Source organism: Pipistrellus hanaki, assembly GCF_964339955.1.
Source record: "Pipistrellus hanaki genome assembly, chromosome: 6".
Classification (NCBI taxonomy): Eukaryota; Metazoa; Chordata; class Mammalia; order Chiroptera; family Vespertilionidae; genus Pipistrellus; species Pipistrellus hanaki.
This window is the reverse complement of record NC_140508.1, coordinates 31,367,235-31,386,316: the sequence shown is the minus strand read 5'-3', so window position 1 is coordinate 31,386,316 and position 19,082 is coordinate 31,367,235. Positions and strand designations below refer to the sequence as shown.

At 47.0% G+C, this 19,082-nt stretch overlaps 1 protein-coding gene across 1 annotated transcript; it reads left to right on the top strand.

Moving 5' to 3' along the window:
- Positions 1-2,928: 2,928 nt before the first annotated feature.
- ITPA (inosine triphosphatase) lies at positions 2,929-16,945 on the top strand. The gene is made up of 8 exons (XM_084886912.1): positions 2,929-4,599; positions 5,800-5,857; positions 5,947-6,011; positions 6,857-6,930; positions 7,934-7,965; positions 8,820-8,935; positions 14,950-15,026; positions 16,507-16,945. The coding sequence occupies exons 1-8, from the start codon at positions 4,525-4,527 to the stop codon at positions 16,643-16,645; spliced, it is 636 nt and encodes a 211-aa protein (XP_084743038.1). The 5' UTR covers positions 2,929-4,524; the 3' UTR covers positions 16,646-16,945.
- The last annotated feature ends 2,137 nt before the right edge of the window (positions 16,946-19,082 follow it).

Sequence of the window (19,082 nt, the reverse complement as noted above, 5' to 3'; positions counted from 1 at the left end):
ATCAATCAGCTGCCTCATGCACACCCCCTACTGGGGATGTGCCTGCAACCAAGGTACCCTGTTTCCCCGAAAATAAGACAGAGTCTTATATTAATTTTTTCTCCCAAAGTTGCGCTAGGTCTTATTTTCGGAGGATGTCTTATTTTCGGGGAAACACGGTACATGCCCTTGACCAGAATCAAACCCGGGACCTTTCTGTCTGCAGGCCGATGCTCTATCCACTGAGCCAAACTGGTTTTGGCCAGACAGGGCAAGTTTCTTGCATGCATCTCCTCAAGACCAGACCAGTGAGGCTGAGCAGAGGGTTATGTGCTCAGGGTAAGGAGCTGGAGTTCTAGCTGAAGAAAATCAAGGCCTGCCTTGACCAGTTTGGCTCAGTGGCTACAGCGTCTGCCTGCGGACTGAAAGGATTCTGATCAAAGGCATGTACCTTGGTTTCGGGCATATCCCCAGTAGGAGGTGTGCAGGAGGCAGCTGGTCAATGTTTCTCTCTTATCGATGTTTCTAACTCTCTATCCCTCTCCCTTCCTCTCTGTAAGAAATCAATAACATTTTTTTTTTAAAAAAAAGAAAGAAAATCAAGGCCTAAGAAGGCAAATAAATCCTCTTCTCTCCTATCTTAGCTCCTGTATTATAGGTGCTTATTCCAGCCAGGACAGTTTTGGCTCCGCGGATGGAGCATCAGCCTGGAGACTGAAAGGTCCCAAGTTCAATTCCGGTCAAGGGCATGTACCTTGGTTGCGGGCACATCCCCAGTGGGGAGTGTGCAGGAGGCAACTGATCGATGTTTCTGACTCTCTATCCCTCTCCCTTCCTCTCTGTAAAAAGTCAATAAAATATATATATTTTTTATTTTTAAATATATTTTATTGATTTTTCTTACAGAGAGGAAGGGAGAGAGATAGAGAGCTAGAAACGTCGATGAGATAGAAACATCGACCAGCTGCCTCTTGCACACCCCCCACCGGGGATGTGCCCGCAACCAATGTACAATACATGCCCTTGACCGGAATCGAACCTGGGACCTTTCAGTCCACAGACCGACGCTCTACTGCTGAGCCAAACCGGTTTCGGCAATATATATATATATATATATATATATATATATATATATATATATATATATATATATTTTTTTTTTTTTTTTTTTTTTTTTTTTTAAAGTGCTTATTCCAAAAAACTAGGGACAGGATGTAATCTGGAGATTTTTTAAAAACCAAATAACTACTGGGAATTTGATATTAGAATATGAAGCCTTTTGTGTGTGTGATAGCATAAAGATCCCAGGACCAATGGTGTATATGCATTGTTGTTGGTGGTAGATTTGAAAAAATATGACATGTTAACTTCTAATAAGTGGAAATTACTGCAAATGGTTATGTGCAGTGTAACATTTATGTATTTTTTTTTAATCTTCACCTGAGGAGTGAGGATATTTTTCCCATTGATTTTTCTTTTTCTTTTTTTAGAGAGAGTGGAAGACGGAGGGGGGGAGGGAAAAAACAGAGAGAGAGAAACACCACTGTGACAGAGACACATCTGTTGGTTGCCTCCCACATGCCCCTGCCGGGAAGCGGGGAGAGCAGGTAACCCGACCTGCAACACAGGTATATATATGCCTTTGGCCAGGAATTGAGAGCTCAGGCCCTAACCACTGAACAATGCCAGCCAGGGCTATGTATGTTTTAAAAGTACTAAACAGCCGGGACCGGTTTGGCTCAATGGATAGAGCGTCGGCTTGGGGACTGAAGGGTCCCGGGTTCGATTCCGGTCAAGGGCATGCACCTTGGTTGCGGGCATATCCCCGGTAGGGGGGTGTGTGCAAGAGGCAGCTGATCGATGACTCTCTCTCATAGATGTTTCTAACTCTCTATCTCTCTCCCTTCCTCTCTGTATAAAATCAATAAAATATATATTTTTTAAAAAGTACTAAACAATACCACATTATTAAATTGGAATAGTGGAATCTTGAGCATCAATTTTATTATCTTCTGTAAGTTTGGAATATTTCATAATTTACATTTTAAAATTAAAATTTAAACAAGCCAAAACGGGCAGGAGAGATTTAATAAAAATAGCTAATGTTGCCCAGCTGGCATGGCTCAGTGGTTGAGTGTTGACCAATGAATGAATCAGGAGGTCAAGGTGGATTCGATTTCCAAGCTCGATCCCCAGTAGGGGGCATGAAGGAGGCAGCTGATCAATGATTCATCATTGCTATTTCTATCTCTCCCTTCCTCTCTGAAATCAATAAAAAATATATATATTTTAAAAAGCTAATGTCAACAATTGTTAAAGTTGGGTGATGGGTATATAGGGGCTCATTATTCTGCTTTTTCCTTCTGTTTCGTAAGTTTGACATTTTGTATAAGTGTGAAATTTTCCACAATAAAAAGTTTTATTAAAAAGTAAAAATTAAGACTAAAAATTGTCATAATTTGCATGTGCTCAGAAGTTGCTTGGAAGGGCAAAACAACAAACTGTCAGAGATAACCCTTCCTTGATGCCTCAATTAGGTATGTTTATAGCCTTCATTTGCAGTTCTCAAGGTTCTCAGAGTCCTGGACCCCAATCATGTCTCTTAAGATTTGTGGGCAGACAGGAGGGGTGGAAAATGGCAGGGAGAGTTATCTTCCTGGTTCACAACAGCACTGGACTCATGACAGTAGCATTGGGGGTGAAAAGGAGGGGACTGATTCCAGAACTATTTCAGAGGTAGAATTGATAGGACCTGACGAGCTTTTTTGAGGGCAAGAATCATCCTTCTTAACTGGATTTCCCCAATCGAGGAGAGTGCAAATTCTAATGATATTTCCAGTCATATTCCTTGTTAAAGGGGGTAAAAATTCACACATTGTAATTCTAGCATAATCTAATGAATGAATGAATAATTGACAGATTATCTTTCCATCCTTTTTCTTTTTAAAATTTATTGATTTATTGGTTGCTTCTTTTATGTGCCCTGACCAGGGATTGGACCCACAACCTTGGCTTATCAGGACAACACTCTTACGAACTGAGCTACCTGGCCAGGGCTCTCCTTCCTTTCTGTTCAGAGCAACTAAGCACTTTGACTGTCTCTTTATAGGTAGACTCATCCATTAAGTGAACCAATCAATATATTTCTTTCTTGTTTTGTTTTGCCTAAGCTGGTTTTCTGACCCTTGCAACCAAGAATCTGACTAGAGATCACACATATACAAACTTTAGTGTACAATTTTTTTGTATTCACCTTCTCCCTCTCCCCAAGCTCTTGAGCTCCAAAGCCTTCAGATTTAGAGTGAGGTCTATCTACAGTGAATATCCACTCACAATATTCCCTGCTCTTAACCCTTTGGGAGCTCCTACAGCTTGCTGTGACTGATCAGCCTCCCCAAACAAGGTGGTTCTCTCAGCTGACACAGCACATGGTTCTTGTCTGTAGTACACAAGGTGTCTGTGCCCAGGCCCTGGCAAGCTCCTCTTAGCCTAAGTTTTCAACAGCCAGGAGGTCAGCTTTGATCAGGGAAACCTGGATGACTTCATGAAGAAGGAAGATACATGACATAGAAGGAGGGCTACCCACTTCCTGAATATAACCCACTCCTTTCCAGATTTAATTCCATGGAGCTTCACAAATCACATTGTGGACATAGTACTGACTCAGAAACTTTAGGGCCTGCCCCAGAACACAGTAATGTATTTTAGTGCAATACTAACGTTATGATCATTGAGCAAAGTTTTCAGAGAGCATGGAAGTTTAATATTTCCTAAGGACAAATTCTTTGGGACCTAAAAAAAAAAAAAAAAAAAAAAAATCTAGATCGTCAGAGGTCATAAACATTAAGCAAAATAACTCATCCAGGCACGGATCGACCTCCAGGGTACTGACACTCCCGTGACAGAAGTTGCCTCACCGTGAGTAGGGCTGGCCCTACACCTGCCCTTGCTGAGTCTCCAGAGGAGGGAGGCAGGTGACTAGCCCAATGCGGGAGTCAGCAGTGGGTCTGTCGCCAAGGTGGATCTGCTCTTTGCTGCGTTCAGGATGCAAAGATCTGGCTGAGACGTGAGTATGGAGAAGGGGTGATGAACTCGGGGTAGGAAGAATGGAGTTCTTTGCTTCGTTTGGTGCTCAAGTTCCAGAGAAGGGCGACAGCTGCGGAGGGCCGATGGCTGGAATGATATCTTTTCCGGTCCCTGCTGATAGCGCCGCTGGTTGGGAGAGACAGACCTCGGGGCACCCAACCTCCGCTCGGGAAGACCGTTGCCCGGCGGAGCAGGGTGACCGCGCCACGTCCCTCCTTCCAGCGCGCGGCGCCCGAGGCTGCTCATCTGGAAAAACGGCTCTCTTCTCCCCGGGTCCGAGCGAGACCTTCCCTCTGCAAGCCGGTTAGGCTGTCGCCGCTGCCGGAGGCGCACAACGGAGCCCCGAGACCGCCTTGCCCGGGATCGCAGGGCTGGCCGCCTGGCCGCCCCTTTCACCGCCGGCCGGAAGTACCCGCCCCCCGCGGTGGAGGGACTTCCGGTGGGACCGCGGGGTAGCTGATGCTCACTATGGCGGCCTCCTTGGCCGGGAAGCAGCTCGTGTTTGTCACGGGGAACGCCAAGAAGTTGGAGGAGGTGCTAGGAGGGTGTGGGAGGCCGGCCCGGAGGCGGCTGGGGAGGGGGCGGAGAGCTGGGATCCGGGAGGAGGAAGCGCGCGGGAGAGGCACGCGGGGGGAGTGGAGCGCCGGACCCGCCGGGATGGGTCGAACGGAGCGGGTGGAACGGGTTGGACCGCGCGGAGTGGGGGCGGCCGGGGACACAGGGCTTGTGAGCTCAGAGGAGTGGCGGGGTCCTTGGCACGGCCCCCACCGGGGATCAAACATGCAACCTCGGATACCTTTCGGTGCCTGCGAGGACGCCCAGCCAACTGAGTCACACCTGCCTGGGTGACAGTTGGGATTTAAAGGTGCCCTGGCCGGCGTGGTTCAGTGGTTGGAGCGTCGACCTACACACTGAAAGATCATGGGTTCTATTCCCGATCAGGGGAAAATACCTGGGTTTCAGGTTTGACTCCTGCCTCAGGTCAGGGCTCAGGAGGCAACCATTCAATGTGTTTCTCTCACATCTTTGGCCTTCCCCCACCCTCCCTACCTTCTTTCCATTCTCTCTAAAAATCAACGGAGAGGGGAGGGAAGGTCACAGAAACTGTTAATACTATTTTGGTTTTCTATATTCAAAATTAAAAGAGATGCTAAATTTCAACTAGGGGTTATTAAAAATAAAGTGTTTTTTTGTTTTTTTGTTTTTTTAACCAATGTCACCCCAATACATTTAATAAAAAAATAAGTGAAATGAAAAATAGGGTTTCTGCCGAAACCGGTTTGGCTCAGTGGATAGAGCGTCGGCCTGTGGACTGAAAGGTCCCGGGTTCGATTCCGGTCAAGGGCATGTACCTTGGTTGCGGGCACATTCCCAGTGGGGGGTGTGCAGGAGGCAGCTGATTGATGATTCTCTCATTGATGTTTCTAACTATCTCTCTTCCTCTCTGTAAAAAATCAATAAAATATATATTTTTTTAAAATAGGGTTTCTGGGAGCATTAAGAAGGTGTTCTGGATGGGCAGTTAGCATGGGAGACCTCAAGTAGGAGATTGTGGAGATGAGGGAGCTGACCTGCTGGGGCAGACCCTGAAGGCTGGGGTGAGGATCATGGGCCTGATTACTAAGCTTTAGGATGTTGACGGGAGAGTTACCTGATTAGAATGGTAGATAAGAACTTGAATATTATGGGGAATCGTTAACAAATGGTGATAAATGTTTTTTCATTTTGCAACAGGTCATTCAGATTCTAGGAGACAAATTTCCATATACTTTGGTGGCAAAGAAAATTGACCGTATGTCTCTGTTTTGTTTTATTTTTGAAAGATAGTTTGATGTCTTTGTCTGCTGGTGACCTGACTCTGTTTGTCTTTCTCCTCGTAAGTGCCGGAGTACCAGGGAGAGCCTGACGAGATTTCCATACAGAAGTGTCAGGAGGCAGCTCGCCAGGTGCTTGCTCCACATGTGTGCTCTACTCACTTCTCTTGTCCTGGTGGCTCCTGGGGCCTGTGCCTGCTGGGGAGAACAATAGTGTGGGCACAATTTGGTATGACTCAAGGATCTGCCCAGGCCTACCTGTTCTGGGGTAGTTCATGTTGGCCCTGGAATAGTGTCTTTCTCAACCTTGACTGTATAGTTTCTCACCAGACCACCACTTACACACATAATTCTCTCTAACTTTCAGATACATACATTCCAGCCCCAAAATCTCTCCACATCCATCCATCCCTGGACTCACTTGTCTCTGTGGAACTGAGAAAGAGCACTTCCTGAAGGGTCAGGCTGCCTGACTCTGAATCCCACCTTTTCTCTTACTGTGCCTGGAGCGAGCTTTATAGTCTGCCAGGGCTTTTGGTGTCCCTGTCTCTAAAATGAATATAAGAGACTGCCGAAACCGGTTTGGCTCAGCGGATAGAGCATCAGCCTGTGGACTGAAAGGTCCCAGGTTCGATTCCGGTCAAGGGCATGTACCTTGGTTGCGGGCACATCCCCAGTAGAGGGTGTGCAGGAGGCAGCTGATAGATGTTTCTCTCTCATCGATGTTTCTGGCTCTCTATCTCTCTCTCTTCCTCTCTGTAAAAAATCAATAATAAATAAATAAAAAAGAATAAAATGAATATAAGAGATTAGCCAAGGGCTAATCCTGGTAGCAGGTGGACGGACCTCTATATCCTGTTGCTGCAGATTCCAACCAGCTGTGGGCCTGGCTCCAGCATGGATGGCCTGGGAATTCAGGGCTGCAGCGGGACTGTTGCTGGTCACAGGTCTCAGGGCTGTATTTCTTTGTGCTGCAGGTGCAAGGGCCTGTCCTGGTGGAGGATACCTGTCTGTGCTTCAATGCCCTTGGGGGCCTCCCTGGCCCCTACATGTGAGTGCTCCCCTTCATAGGGCCCTGCTCCGAAGACCATCTGAACTTGGAAATGATTGGTTACCTGTTATCGCAGATCATTTACTATCTTGGCATCAACACCATTATTTCAGATTGTCCTGAGGAAGAATTAGGGATGGGGAAAAGCATGCCTTTTGTCAAGTGTGAGAATGTGATTGTGTGAGTGGAGATGGGCAAGGGGAACCCACCCGTTGAAGAGATACATTCTTGGATAGATGGATTTCAGGAAAAAGAAAACAAGAAAGTCAAGATCTGAAAATGGATTTCCTATCTAATGCCCTGGACCCTCTTAGAAAGTCTTGTTGTAGCTCTAGGGTACAAATACCCCAATTTAAATACCCCTCTCTGTGGTTAGGGGGCAAATGCCTACCAGTACTGCTACTGGGTCTTGGATATGTATATATTTAACATTTAGATTGCCAATTTGTTTGTCAAGGCAATAGCACCTATATACACTTATAGTATGCATTGCTCCATATTTTGCAATGTGGGGAGTATGAAGTGTTATCACATGCAGTTTTAATTTACATTTGCCTAATTATCACTCAGCTTGAGCCTTCATTGAATTATTGATTCTTCTATGCCTTGCCTGTTTGCATCCATTTTCTTTTTTCTATGATTTGTCTTCATTTTGAGTTGAGACATCCTTTTTGTTTGTTTTAAATTGTTTTTAAATTGCTTCTTAGAGAAGAAGCAAGAGGGAGAGAGAAACATCAGTGTGAGAGCAAAACATGGACTGGCTGCCTTCAGCATGCCCCCTACTGGGGATTGAGCCCTCAACCTGGGTGTGTGCTCTGACTGAGAATTGAACCTGCAACCTTTAGGTACACTGGACGATGCCCAACCAACCGAGCCACGCTGCCCAGGGCGAGACATTCTTTATCATGTGAATTGCTTGGCTGTCCGAGGGCTCTAATCCAGAGAAGAAGGTGGTCCAGAGATCCATCTGCTGGTGTCTGACTCACCTTTGTTTGTCTTGCAGAAAGTGGTTTCTGGAGAAATTAAAGCCTGAAGGTATCATGTCCTTTATTTCTTCCTTTAGATCTGTTGGGAATTGAGAATCCTGAGGTGGTCTATGGGAGGGCCCCACTAGTAATCAGGAATCTCAGGTTCAGCCCCACCATGGATCCCTTCTGTTCACCTCAGTTTCCCCATCTAAAACCTGCAGCTCGTACTTTCCCTGCACACCTGACCCTAGGGCATTGGTTGGCAAACTCATTAGTCCACAGCCAAATATCAACAGAACAATGATTGAAATTTCTTTTGAGAGGCACATTTTTTAAATTTAAACTTCTTCTAACTCTCCTTTTTCAAAATAGACTCGCCCAGGCCGTGGTATTTTGTGGAAGAGCCACACTCAAGGGGCCAAAGAAGCCGCATGTGGCTCTCGAGCCGCGGTTTGCCCACCACTGCTCTAGGGATTGCTGAGATATGGAAGGAGTGGATGGGAAAGGGGTGGTGGGAGCTGTGAATTTCAGGGACAAAGGTACTGCAGTTGATTTGGGGGTAAGCAGACTGGCCCTACTGACTGTTTTCCTGTCCTTGCCTTTGCCAGGGCCTGGCCTTGGGGTTCGGGTCCCCTCCTGGGCCCCAGCAATGCATACCCTGCCACCTACAGTTGCAGGTCAAAATGTTCTCTCTTTAGGTGCTGCTAAAAACACTTTATATTAATGAGCACTTAAGCATATATAATAGTAGAACAGAATTATAAACCCCATCTCAACTTCAAGGTTTATCACCACAAAGCCCATCTAAAGACATGTATAAAACCCCCATTTGGCATATGTCCCCCAATCTGGGACCTTAGGGTGGGGAGTGGGCCTTGGCCGGCACAGACTGCGCTGAGCCCTCACTGCACCTGTCCACAGGTCTCCACCAGCTCCTGGCGGGGTTCGAGGACAAGTCTGCCTATGCACTCTGTACATTCGCATTCAGCACTGGCAATGCAAGTGAGCCCGTTCGCCTCTTCCGGGGCCGGACCTCGGTGAGTACCCATGCTGGTTCCTCAATATGCCACCAGAGGGCACTGAGCCTCTAGCTCTTGGCCCAGTGTCTTCTGCTGGAAGGTAGTGGGAGGGCATCCAGGGCAGAGTTGGTTCCCAGGCCTTTGCCCAGATCTGCCTCAGGCACCACCAAGAGAAATGCTGTCAATTCCGAAATCTGCGTGACCCCCGAGGCTGGTGTTTGAGGGGAACGCATAATGGCTCACCGATCTTGAGGCCCTGTGTACCCAGAGCTCAGCACTATATGCCCTCCCCAGAAGCAAATGTGGAACCTGAAGACAACTCCAAAGCTACATCTACATTCTCGACTTCTCCAAGTTCCAATCTCCTTATCCAATTACTTGAATATCACAAAGGCTTTCTAACTTTTTATGTTCATATAGATCTTTCTCCAACTTACTCCTTCCCCAGCTGTCCTTCAGCATCTCATGCCTACCTGTGGGGTTCAACAACTTCTCACAGGGCCCACACTGCCCTCTGAGCTGGCTGCCTACATCTCTCTCTCCCCTACCCCCGCCCTCCCCATATATTCCCACATTGTGGGGATTCACTCCTGCTTTCTCTCTTCTGCTCAGGATAAAATCCAAGAGTCCACTGTAGCCCCCAAAGCACTTTCTTCTTTAAATCTGTTGGGAATTGAGAATCCCGAGGTGGTCTGTGGGAGGGCCCCACTAGTAATCAGGAATCTCAGGTTCAGCCCCACCAGAATCTCCACCAGGGGTTGACCACAGGTGTGTTGTCCCTACTTGGTTATATTGTGTGTATGGTAAAAAACACATAAAAATTACCATCTTCGTTGAAACCGGTTTGGCTCAGTGGATAGAGCGTCAGTCTGCGGACTGAAAGGTCCCAGGTTCGATTCTGGTCAAGGGCATGTACATTGGTTGTGGGCACATCCCCAATGGCGGGTGTGCAGGAGGCAGCTGGCAATGTTTCTCTTATCGATGTTTCTAACTCTCTATCCCTCTCCCTTCCTCTCTGTAAAAAATCTTCACTGTTTTAGGTGTACAGTAGTGTTAACTATATGCACACTTGTGCAACAGATCTCTAGCAACTTTCCCTTTCCCCCCTCCTTAGCCCCTGGCATCAGTTTCTAAGAGTTGGACAACTTTAGACACCTTCTATAAGTGAATGCTATAGTATTTATGTTTTTGTGACTGGCTTATTTATGATAATGTCTTTAAGGATCAGCCATGTTGTAGCATGAATTTGTTTTTAAGGCTGAATAATACTCCATTGTGTGTATATGCCATATTTTCTTTATCCATTTATCAGTTGATGAGCATTTATTACTTCCACATTTTGGCTACTGTGAATAATGCTGCTATGAACATGGGAATGTTCTCTCTCAAAAATCAGAACTTTGAACAACCACAGGCCCTGCTGACAAGGCCAGGTCACTGCTGTCCCCACCATTCCCTGTTGTCTCCCCAGCTTTGGCTGCTTCGTGTGCTTTTTTGCTTCCCAACCCCCACTTTACACAGCGTGGCCGTGTTTCTTCATGTTCTTACCTGGCTCTGCACCCAATCACACTGTCCTTTCAGCAATGCATACGCCAAGCCCTTCCCTATCTCAGGGCCTTGGCATCAGCCTGGAATGTTCTTTTTAAAATTAATTTCAGGGAGAGGGGAAGAGGAAGAAAGAGAAACAGTAATGTGACGGGAACATCTATTGGCTGCCTCCTGTACTCACCCCAACCAGGGATAGAACCCATAACCTGGTGTGTGCCCTGACCAGAAACTGAGCCCTCAACCTTTCAGTCTATGAGACAACACTCCAACCAAGTGAGCCACACGGGCCAGGGCTGCCTGGAATGTTCTTGCTCTTTCCCTGAGGCCTTCCCGAGTCATTCTATCCTGTTCTTGAGTCCAGCTCTCTGTTTGTTCCCTTTAAGCCACTTGGCATTTGGTAATTTGTTTACAAGTTTGATGCCTGTTTTGCTTAAGATCCATTCTGTAAGGGCAAGGCAAGGCCAGTGCTGACAGCACTGCCTGCCTTGCTGCAGATGTTCATAAACGTGTTCCTTGGGTATGGTTCAGAGTAGTTTAGTCACTGCCTCAGTCTTCCTGCTAGCAGGAGCACAACTTGCCTTTGGTCTAAATAGCTTGTCATTTATGTGGCTAATCCCCATCTTCTACTACCTCTCTTACAGTTTTTAAATTACTTTTTTCTTTTATTGCATCCACAGCAACATGACATTTTATGACACTGGCCTATAATTTGTTCTTTTGTAACATTTCTCTGTTGAAATTCGCTTATTACAGCCAGTATTGAACTCGTTTTTAATTTTTTTCTTTTTATCTATTTTTACATCTTTATTTTTGAGAGTATTACAGATGTCCCTCTTTCTCCCCCTCCCCCCAATTGCCTCCCTCCACTTGGTTCCCACCCCACCTCGGTCTTCGCCACCCTATTATCTGTGAAAGTCAGTAATGCATACTAGTACATGCACATAAGATCTTTGTTTTGCTGAAACCGGTTTGGCTCAGTGGATAGGGCGATGGCCTGCGGACTGAAAGGTCCCAAGTTCGATTCCGGTCAAGGGCATGTACCTTGGTTGCGGGCACATCCCCAGTGGGGGTGTGCAAGAGGCAGCTGATCGATGTTTCTAGCTCTCTATCCCTCTCTCTTCCTCTGTGAAAAATCAATAAAATGTATATATTTTTTAAAAAAGATCTTTATTTAATCTTTTTCCACCCTTCCTCCTTTTCCCTTTGAGACTGTTAGTCTTTCCGTGCCTTTTTAATTTTTTTTTTTAATTCGGTTGTTGATATGTATTTATTGCCATTTTATTGTTCAGATTTTTAATCTTTTTCTTCCTCTTCTTAAAGAATATCCTTCAACATTTCATGTAGTACTAGTTTGGTGGTGATGAACTCCTTTAGCTTTTTCTTATCTGTGAAGCTGTCTGATCTTCTGTTCTAAATGATAGCTTTGCTGGGTAGAGTAATCTTGTTGTAGGTCCTTACTATCCATCACTTTATGAATATTTCTTTTTAAAAATATATATATTTTATTGATTTTTTACAGAGAGGAAGGGAGAGAGATAGAGAGTTAGAAACATCGATGAGAGAGAATCATCGATCAGCTGCCTCTTGCACACTGCCTACTGGGTATGTGCCCGCAACCAAGGTACATGACCTTGACCCTTCAGTCTGCAGACCGACGCTCTACCACTGAGCCAAACCGGTTTCGGCATGTCTCCACATTTTGACTGCTTCACTGTGTTTGTTTCTATGTATTAGGTAGAGCTGTTATGACTCCTGGAATTGGTAGAGTGACCTTGTATAGTAGGTGTCCTGTAGGGCCCAGTGACTCAGCCTCCCCAGTCACCCGAGCTGGACACTTTAGGTGCGCTCCTGTATGGGCTGTGTGCACAGTCTTGTTGTAGTTGAGCCTTGATAGGCATCATGAGAAGGAATTGGCATCACTGGGAGGAATTTGCCTCCAGGCCAATTGGCTGTGAGGACCAGCTGCATCTATAATAGAAGAGCTGCTAAGCAGGAGACACCCCTATGGACCAGGACTTGCTTCAGTGGGACTTGGTGCTTATTGAGTCTGCCCCTTGAGTGTGTCACTTGTGGATATGTAGAGTTGTAATCTGGTATGATCGGAAGCTGTCCACTGAGTCACTGGCTCTGAGGCCTCCTGATTGTTGCAAAGTCAGCCACTGCCTGGGGCCACCTGGCAGGAGCTGCAGAGAGATCTATAGATGGCTGCTATTTGTATTGGGCTAGGAAGTGCCCAGGTGAGGACAAGCTGTGAGACAAGGCAGGTTGGTGCTAGTGCTGGGTCTTGGACCTTTTCTTGATAGATTTGGGGCATTTTAACTCCAGCTGCTGCTTGTTTAGGAGAGTTTTAGCAATGTCTGAAACAGAGCCAGTACAGGCCATTCATATGGTGGAAAAGCAGCTGCAAACAGGTGGAGCTGAAAATGGAATAGGGCAGGTTCTCAGAGATCCACCAGGGTGAATGAGCAGTGTGGACCATCCTGATGGAAACTCAGATAATATATGACTTCCAAGCAGCTTTGCAATGGGGGAGGTCTCAGCACAGGAACAATGACCCCTGTGAACATCCCTCTCGAGGAGAACTCACCCTCAAGTTCTTGTACCAATGCCAGACAGTCCAGTTCCTCCCTTTATGTCCCTGAACTCCCCCAAAGCTGCCATCCAGCACTGGAGGTCAGGACCATATAAGTTCTTGTGCAGGCCCTTTAAGAGTAACACCTGGGACTCCAGCAGTCTCTGTATCATTCAACCACAATCCCCGGTACTTTCTTGTGTTTTTTTAAAATATATTTTTATTGATATCCGAGAGGAAGGAAGAGGGAGAGAGAGAAATAGAAACATCAATGATGAGAGAGAATCATTGATTGGCAGCCTCCTGCACTACCTCTCCTGGAGACTGAGCTCACATCCCGGCATGTGCCCTTGATCGGAATGGAACTGGGACCCTTCAGTCCACAGGCCAATGCTCTATCCATTAAGTCAAACCAGCTAGGGACCCACTAGTTTTTATAGCCTAAAGTTATGCGGACTTCTCTTCTTCTCTTCCCAGCCCTGGAACCTTGGGCTGGGGGTCTGGTGTGGGGCTGGGACCCCTTGCTTCTCAGGGAGGCCTTGGAAATATCCCTCCTGATTAAAGAAACACCACATGTGGGCATTGGACCAGCCTACTCAATGTCTCTGACCTCCTGCCAGTCTCAATGCGCTTTCTTTACTTCTCTAGTTGTAGGACTTCCATTCAGCCCGATTTTAGGTACTTCTGAATGATGGTTGTTCTGTATTTTAGTTGTAATTTTTGATGTGGTTGTAGGAGTTAGCAAGTACCAGTATTCACCTATGTCGCCATCTTAGTTCTTCCCATTTAAGATTTTTTAAATATATTTTTATTGATTTCAGAGAGGGAGAGATAGAAACATCAATGATGAGAGAGAATTGTAGAATGGCTGTCTCCTGCAAGCCTCCTACTGGGGATTGAGCCCACAACCAGGCATGTGCCCAGACTGGGAATCGAACCATGATCTGGTTCATAGTTTTTTTGTTTTTAATATATTTTGTTGATTTTTTTACAGAGTGGAAGGAAGAGGGATAAAGAGAAACATCAGTAAGAGAGAAATATCGATCAGCTGCCTCCTGCACACACACACACACACACACACACACTCCACCCCAGGGATGTGCCTGCAACCAAGGTACATGCCCTTGACCAGAATCAAACCTGGGACCCTTCGGTCCTCAGGCCTGCACTCTATCCACTGAGCCAAACAGGTCAGGCCTGGTTCATAGTTTGACGCTCAACCACTGAGCCACACCAGCCAGGCTATTGACCTCATTTAAAAAATATATTTTTTAATTTTATTTATTTTTTACTGAGAGGAAGGGAGAGAGTGAGTTAGAAACATCGATCAGCTGCCTCCTGCACACCCCCTACTGGGGATGTGCCTGCAACCAAGGTACATGCCCTTGACCAGAATCAAACCTGGGACCTTTCAGTCCACAGGCTGACGCTCTATCCACTGAGGCAAACTGGTTTTGGCTATTGACCTCTTTTTATGTTGAACATCATGCTAAGTGATTTCTATCATGTTATTTCACTTAATTGTTAGAGCCTGACTTGCATTTTGAGAAATGCAGTAATAGTAGCAGGCATAGGGCTTATCTGCAAATTCTAGGGACCTTAATCTCCTATTAGGAGAAAGTGTTTTCTGTCAGGTTTTCACAGTTGACTCTCTTCAGTAGGTCACCATTTGGCAAAGCTGTAGAGAGTGAGGGTGTTTCCAGAGATATCAAGAACATGGTTCCTCCCTGTATGTGAGGGGAGAACTGCATTTTATTTATGTGTGTAGCAAACATTTGCAGGCATTGTGTGCCCATGGAAACCATATATTTTTAGTAACCAAATTCCTAACTAAACTCAGACTGTTACTGCTTTCCTCCTATTGTATCTCCTCCAAACCCACTGACATGCCTGTCCCCCTTTCCTCTGGCAGGGCCGGATTGTGGTACCTCGAGGCTGCCGGGACTTTGGCTGGGACCCCTGCTTTCAACCTGATGGATACGAGCAAACGTAAGGAGCCCAGTTTTTTCTCGGGGTCAGTGCTCCACCCAAGTGTGCAGGCATGCGGATATGGACAGAGTCAGGCTCTGAGACTGCCGTTCCAGCTGAAGGCAGCTCTGCAGGGGTGGATGCAAGGAATCCGGGTGGCCCAGTCCGCGGTGGGGGAGACAGCCAGGCATAGCGGGGAGACCTGGGCTCGGGCTCCAGCTCGTAGCAGAGCAGCTGTGTGACTTCAGTGGCTTCCTCTCTCTGACCTTGGCTTGTCATGTATATACATGACTTTTGGGGGTGATCTTCAGACTCCCTCTATCTAGTTTGGGAAAATGTTAACACTATTATAGGGCATCACATTAAACCCCCTTGGTGCTGAGTGTTCTTAATATTTCATACCAATTTCCTCCTTTATATACATGGGACACATTGGCCATTATTGGAGTCAGGTTTTCCAGGCTGGAGGGGCTCGTAGGGAGAGTGGCCCAAGATCTCACAGTGGCCAGACAGAGCTGAGGACATGTAAGAGCACTGTCTGAGAATGCTCTTTGGTGACAGAAGTGTACATCTGCATGGCCCAATCCAGAAGCAGTTAGTCATAAGTGGCCGTGGAGCATTTAAAAGGTGGCTAGGGTGCCTGAGGAACTGAAATCCTTTTTATTCAGTTGTAATTAGTTCAAATTTAAATGGCCACTTATGGCTAGTTGTAATTAGTTCAAATTTAAATGGCCACTTATGACAGCATACATCTGAAGCCCACCATTGGGGTGTGGGATGACCACCTCATTGGAGTCCTGGCATGGAGGACAAGCCAGTGGCCGGCTCGCCTGCCCTCCCCTCAGTGTGCTAGGGGAGGCTGCTGTGTTTGCTGTCAGGCCCCACTGCTTCCTGTCAGTAGATGACAAAGCTGATCAAACATGCAGCTCATCCCCTTGTCCCCAGCTTCCCTTAATGACTTTTGGACACACTGGAGTAAGTTTAATATCCTTCCACAACCATCAATATGGGTTTCTACCTATAGGGGAATTTAAAACGTTTTGATTAAAAAAAAATTTTTTTTATTAAAGTATTACATGTGTACATATCTTCCCATTGCCCCCCTACCCCACTCCCATAAAACGTTTCAAATTTTTAAAAAAATATATATTTTATTGATTTTTTACAGAGAGGAAGAGAGAGGGATAGAGTTAGAAACATCGATGAGAGAGAATCATCGATCAGCTGCCTCTTGCACACCCCCCACTGGGGACGTGCCTGCAACCAAGGTACATGCCCTTGACCAGAATCGAACCCAAGACCCTTCAGTCCGCAGGCTGATGCTCTATCCATTGAGCCAAACCGGTTTCGGCAAACGTTTCAATTTTTAAGAAAGCAGCTGCTACCCTTTCCTGCGAAATCTTTGAGCTTTGGGCTCTGGAACTGACTGGGATGGGGGCTGGATCTATACCCTCCCTGATCTGGGCTCCCTATTCTCTGAGCTGCTGCTGTTGCCCCTTAGGTACGCAGAGATGCCCAAAGCTGAGAAGAATGCCATCTCCCATCGCTACCGGGCCCTGCGCGAGCTGCAGGAATACTTTGGCGGCCTGACTTCTAAGAATGATGATGAGCATGCTCACCGGGAATCTGGGGAGGGCTAGCCTGAAACCTCCATCAGGCAGGCACCCCCCAGGCAAGGCCTTCAGGGTTACCACTTCCTGGGGGTGTTGAGATTTGACAGCCCCACCAGTCTAGAGGAGCAGATGGCTCTGTTTGGAGGAGCTTTGGGCAAGGAACACCATTGGTCTCTCCTACAGCCTCCAGGACCCGAAAGGACCGCAGGTATTAAATGGGCCTTGACAAAATTGAGGGTTTGGGGAAGAAATTCTTAGTGTTTTAAATGCGGCAAGTAAAATTTCTGGAAGGCACCCCAAAATAAACTGGATTTATCTGCTTTGGAACCTGCCCCAGGCAGGTATCTGTCTCCTGAATCCCTTCTGGCAGGAGCAGGAAGCCTCTTAAGTGGAGGGGGAAGGGGTGTTGGTGGGACAAGGGCAGCCAGCTGGAGTGTTACATCTTTCCTTTCGTTCTTAAGTCTCAGATCAAGGGCTGACCTTTTCCATGCCAGATCCATGCTGTTCACCCACCCATGAGTGAGCCAATGCCCAGCTCATCTCCATGGTGTTTGCTGGGTTGGAGTGGGCTGAGTCTAGTGCTTTTGCTTTGTGGGGTTATACATCAGAACAGCTCAAATTACGATTATAATTCCAAACTCATTTAAAAAATATACATATAGCCCTAGCTGGTTTGGCCCAGTGGATAGAGTGCCTGTGGACTGAAAGGTCCTGGGTTTGATTCCGGTCAAGGGCACTTGCCTGGGGTTGTGGGCTCGATCCCCAGTGGGGATCATTGATGTTTCTATCTCTTTCACTCTCTGAATAAAATTTTTTAAAAATACACACACACACACACACACACACACACACACACACATTTGTGACGTGGGATGCTGGGGGCCTGCCTGCTCCTCACTTGGTGATTCTGGACATGACTCTCCCCTCTCCCCCGCAGCTCAGGGGATACCCAGGCTACTGGGGAGGGGGCTACAAAAGGCTTATGTACCTCCTGTGCGGGGCAGGTGTATGCAACTTGCTTGGGGAAAGGCATCCCTGTTTGTTACTCAGCTCTTCCCCAGAGCTCTGTCCTAGCGCACAGTACACTTTCTGTCCCCCTTTATTTATTTATTTATTTTATTATTATTATTATTTTTTTTTAATATTTTATTGATTTTTCACAGAGAGGAAGAGAGAGGGATAGAGAGCCAGAAACATCAATGAGAGAGAATCATCGATCAACTGCCTCTTGCACACCCCCTACTGGGGATGCGCCCACAACCAAGGTACATGCCCTTGACCGGAATCGAACCCGGGACCTTTCAGTCCCCAGGCCGACGCTCTATCCACTGAGCCAAACCGGTCCCGGCTGTCCCCTTCTTTTAACTTGAGCTACTCATTCCCCGCCAACAGCATTGCTCGGTTAGAGGGTGAGGTGTCATGGTGTGCCTCAGTCTCCATTCCCCCTTTCAGCACAAGCCCCCGTCCCATCTCCCACTCAATCATCCAGACATCTGATTCCTCCTAAGCGGAAGGTGCCGTCTCACCGCTGGGTTGCACCCCTCACATTGCCGAGATGTTTGAGCATCTATGGCCATTCACTCCTGTAACATTCTGGGCCGCCCTTTCGCTGTCCACAGCCTTTGCCTCTTTTGTCAGAGTCACCATCTTATGTTGGTTTGCAATAATTCTCTGTATATCTAGACCTTAGTTCCTTTTTAGTTTTAGATGTAGCAAATGTCTTCTCATCTGCTCCTTTGGTCTATGGTATATTTATCAAGTCAGTCCTGAAAGATGATGTGATGGGGTGTCTGTGAGACACTGCTCTGCCTACCACAGCTGGGGCTCCCAGGTACGTACAGGGGCGCTCCCGAGCCTTAGACCTGTGGTCCCCGTTTCCCCTGCCTGCTGCCCCTGTCATGGGTCCTGGCCAACCACCAAATGACTAAGCCAGAAACATGGTACCTTCTCCCCCCATCAGACCAATCCACACCATATGGTTTCTTCTGCTTCCCTTCATCCCCACCAGCAATGCCCTGGTACAGGATGCTCCCCCTCCCTCCCCTACTTATAAATTCTAGACTCTACCCAGCAGACCAGGTAGTTCAAAACTGCCAATCTGACCTACTCACCTGTTTTCAGTCTCCAATCAGGCTGCTCTGCTCTGCAACTGTCTCTGAGAGTTAGAGCCCTTTGCTGTCAGCCCCGCTAATCTCCCCACGCCAGCCATACTCTCTACTGGCCCCAAGCCCTCTCCTCAGGATCCTCACACATTCTCTTCCCAGACACTTCACTTCCCCTGTAGGTTCCTGGCAGCACAAAGGCCGCCTGGATCTCCCACATCTCCCTGGTGGGCCAACATTCACTGACAGCACACAAATGCCACTCTACACATATGGACCCCTTTTATGCCCCTTCCCTATGGCACTCAGGAGGCCCTCAGAGGCTGGGCAAGCCTACAGGGGTGAGACAGCACATAGCAGCA

Coding starts and splice junctions, on each gene's coding strand:
- ITPA (XM_084886912.1), top strand. CDS start 4,525: ATGCTCACTATGGCGGCCTCCTTGGCCGGGAAGCAGCTCGTGTTTGTC. Junction 6,012..6,856: donor GTCAGGAGGCAGCTCGCCAG/GTGCTTGCTCCA, acceptor TTTGTGCTGCAG/GTGCAAGGGCCTGTCCTGGT. Junction 6,931..7,933: donor GGCCTCCCTGGCCCCTACAT/GTGAGTGCTCCC, acceptor TTTGTCTTGCAG/AAAGTGGTTTCTGGAGAAAT.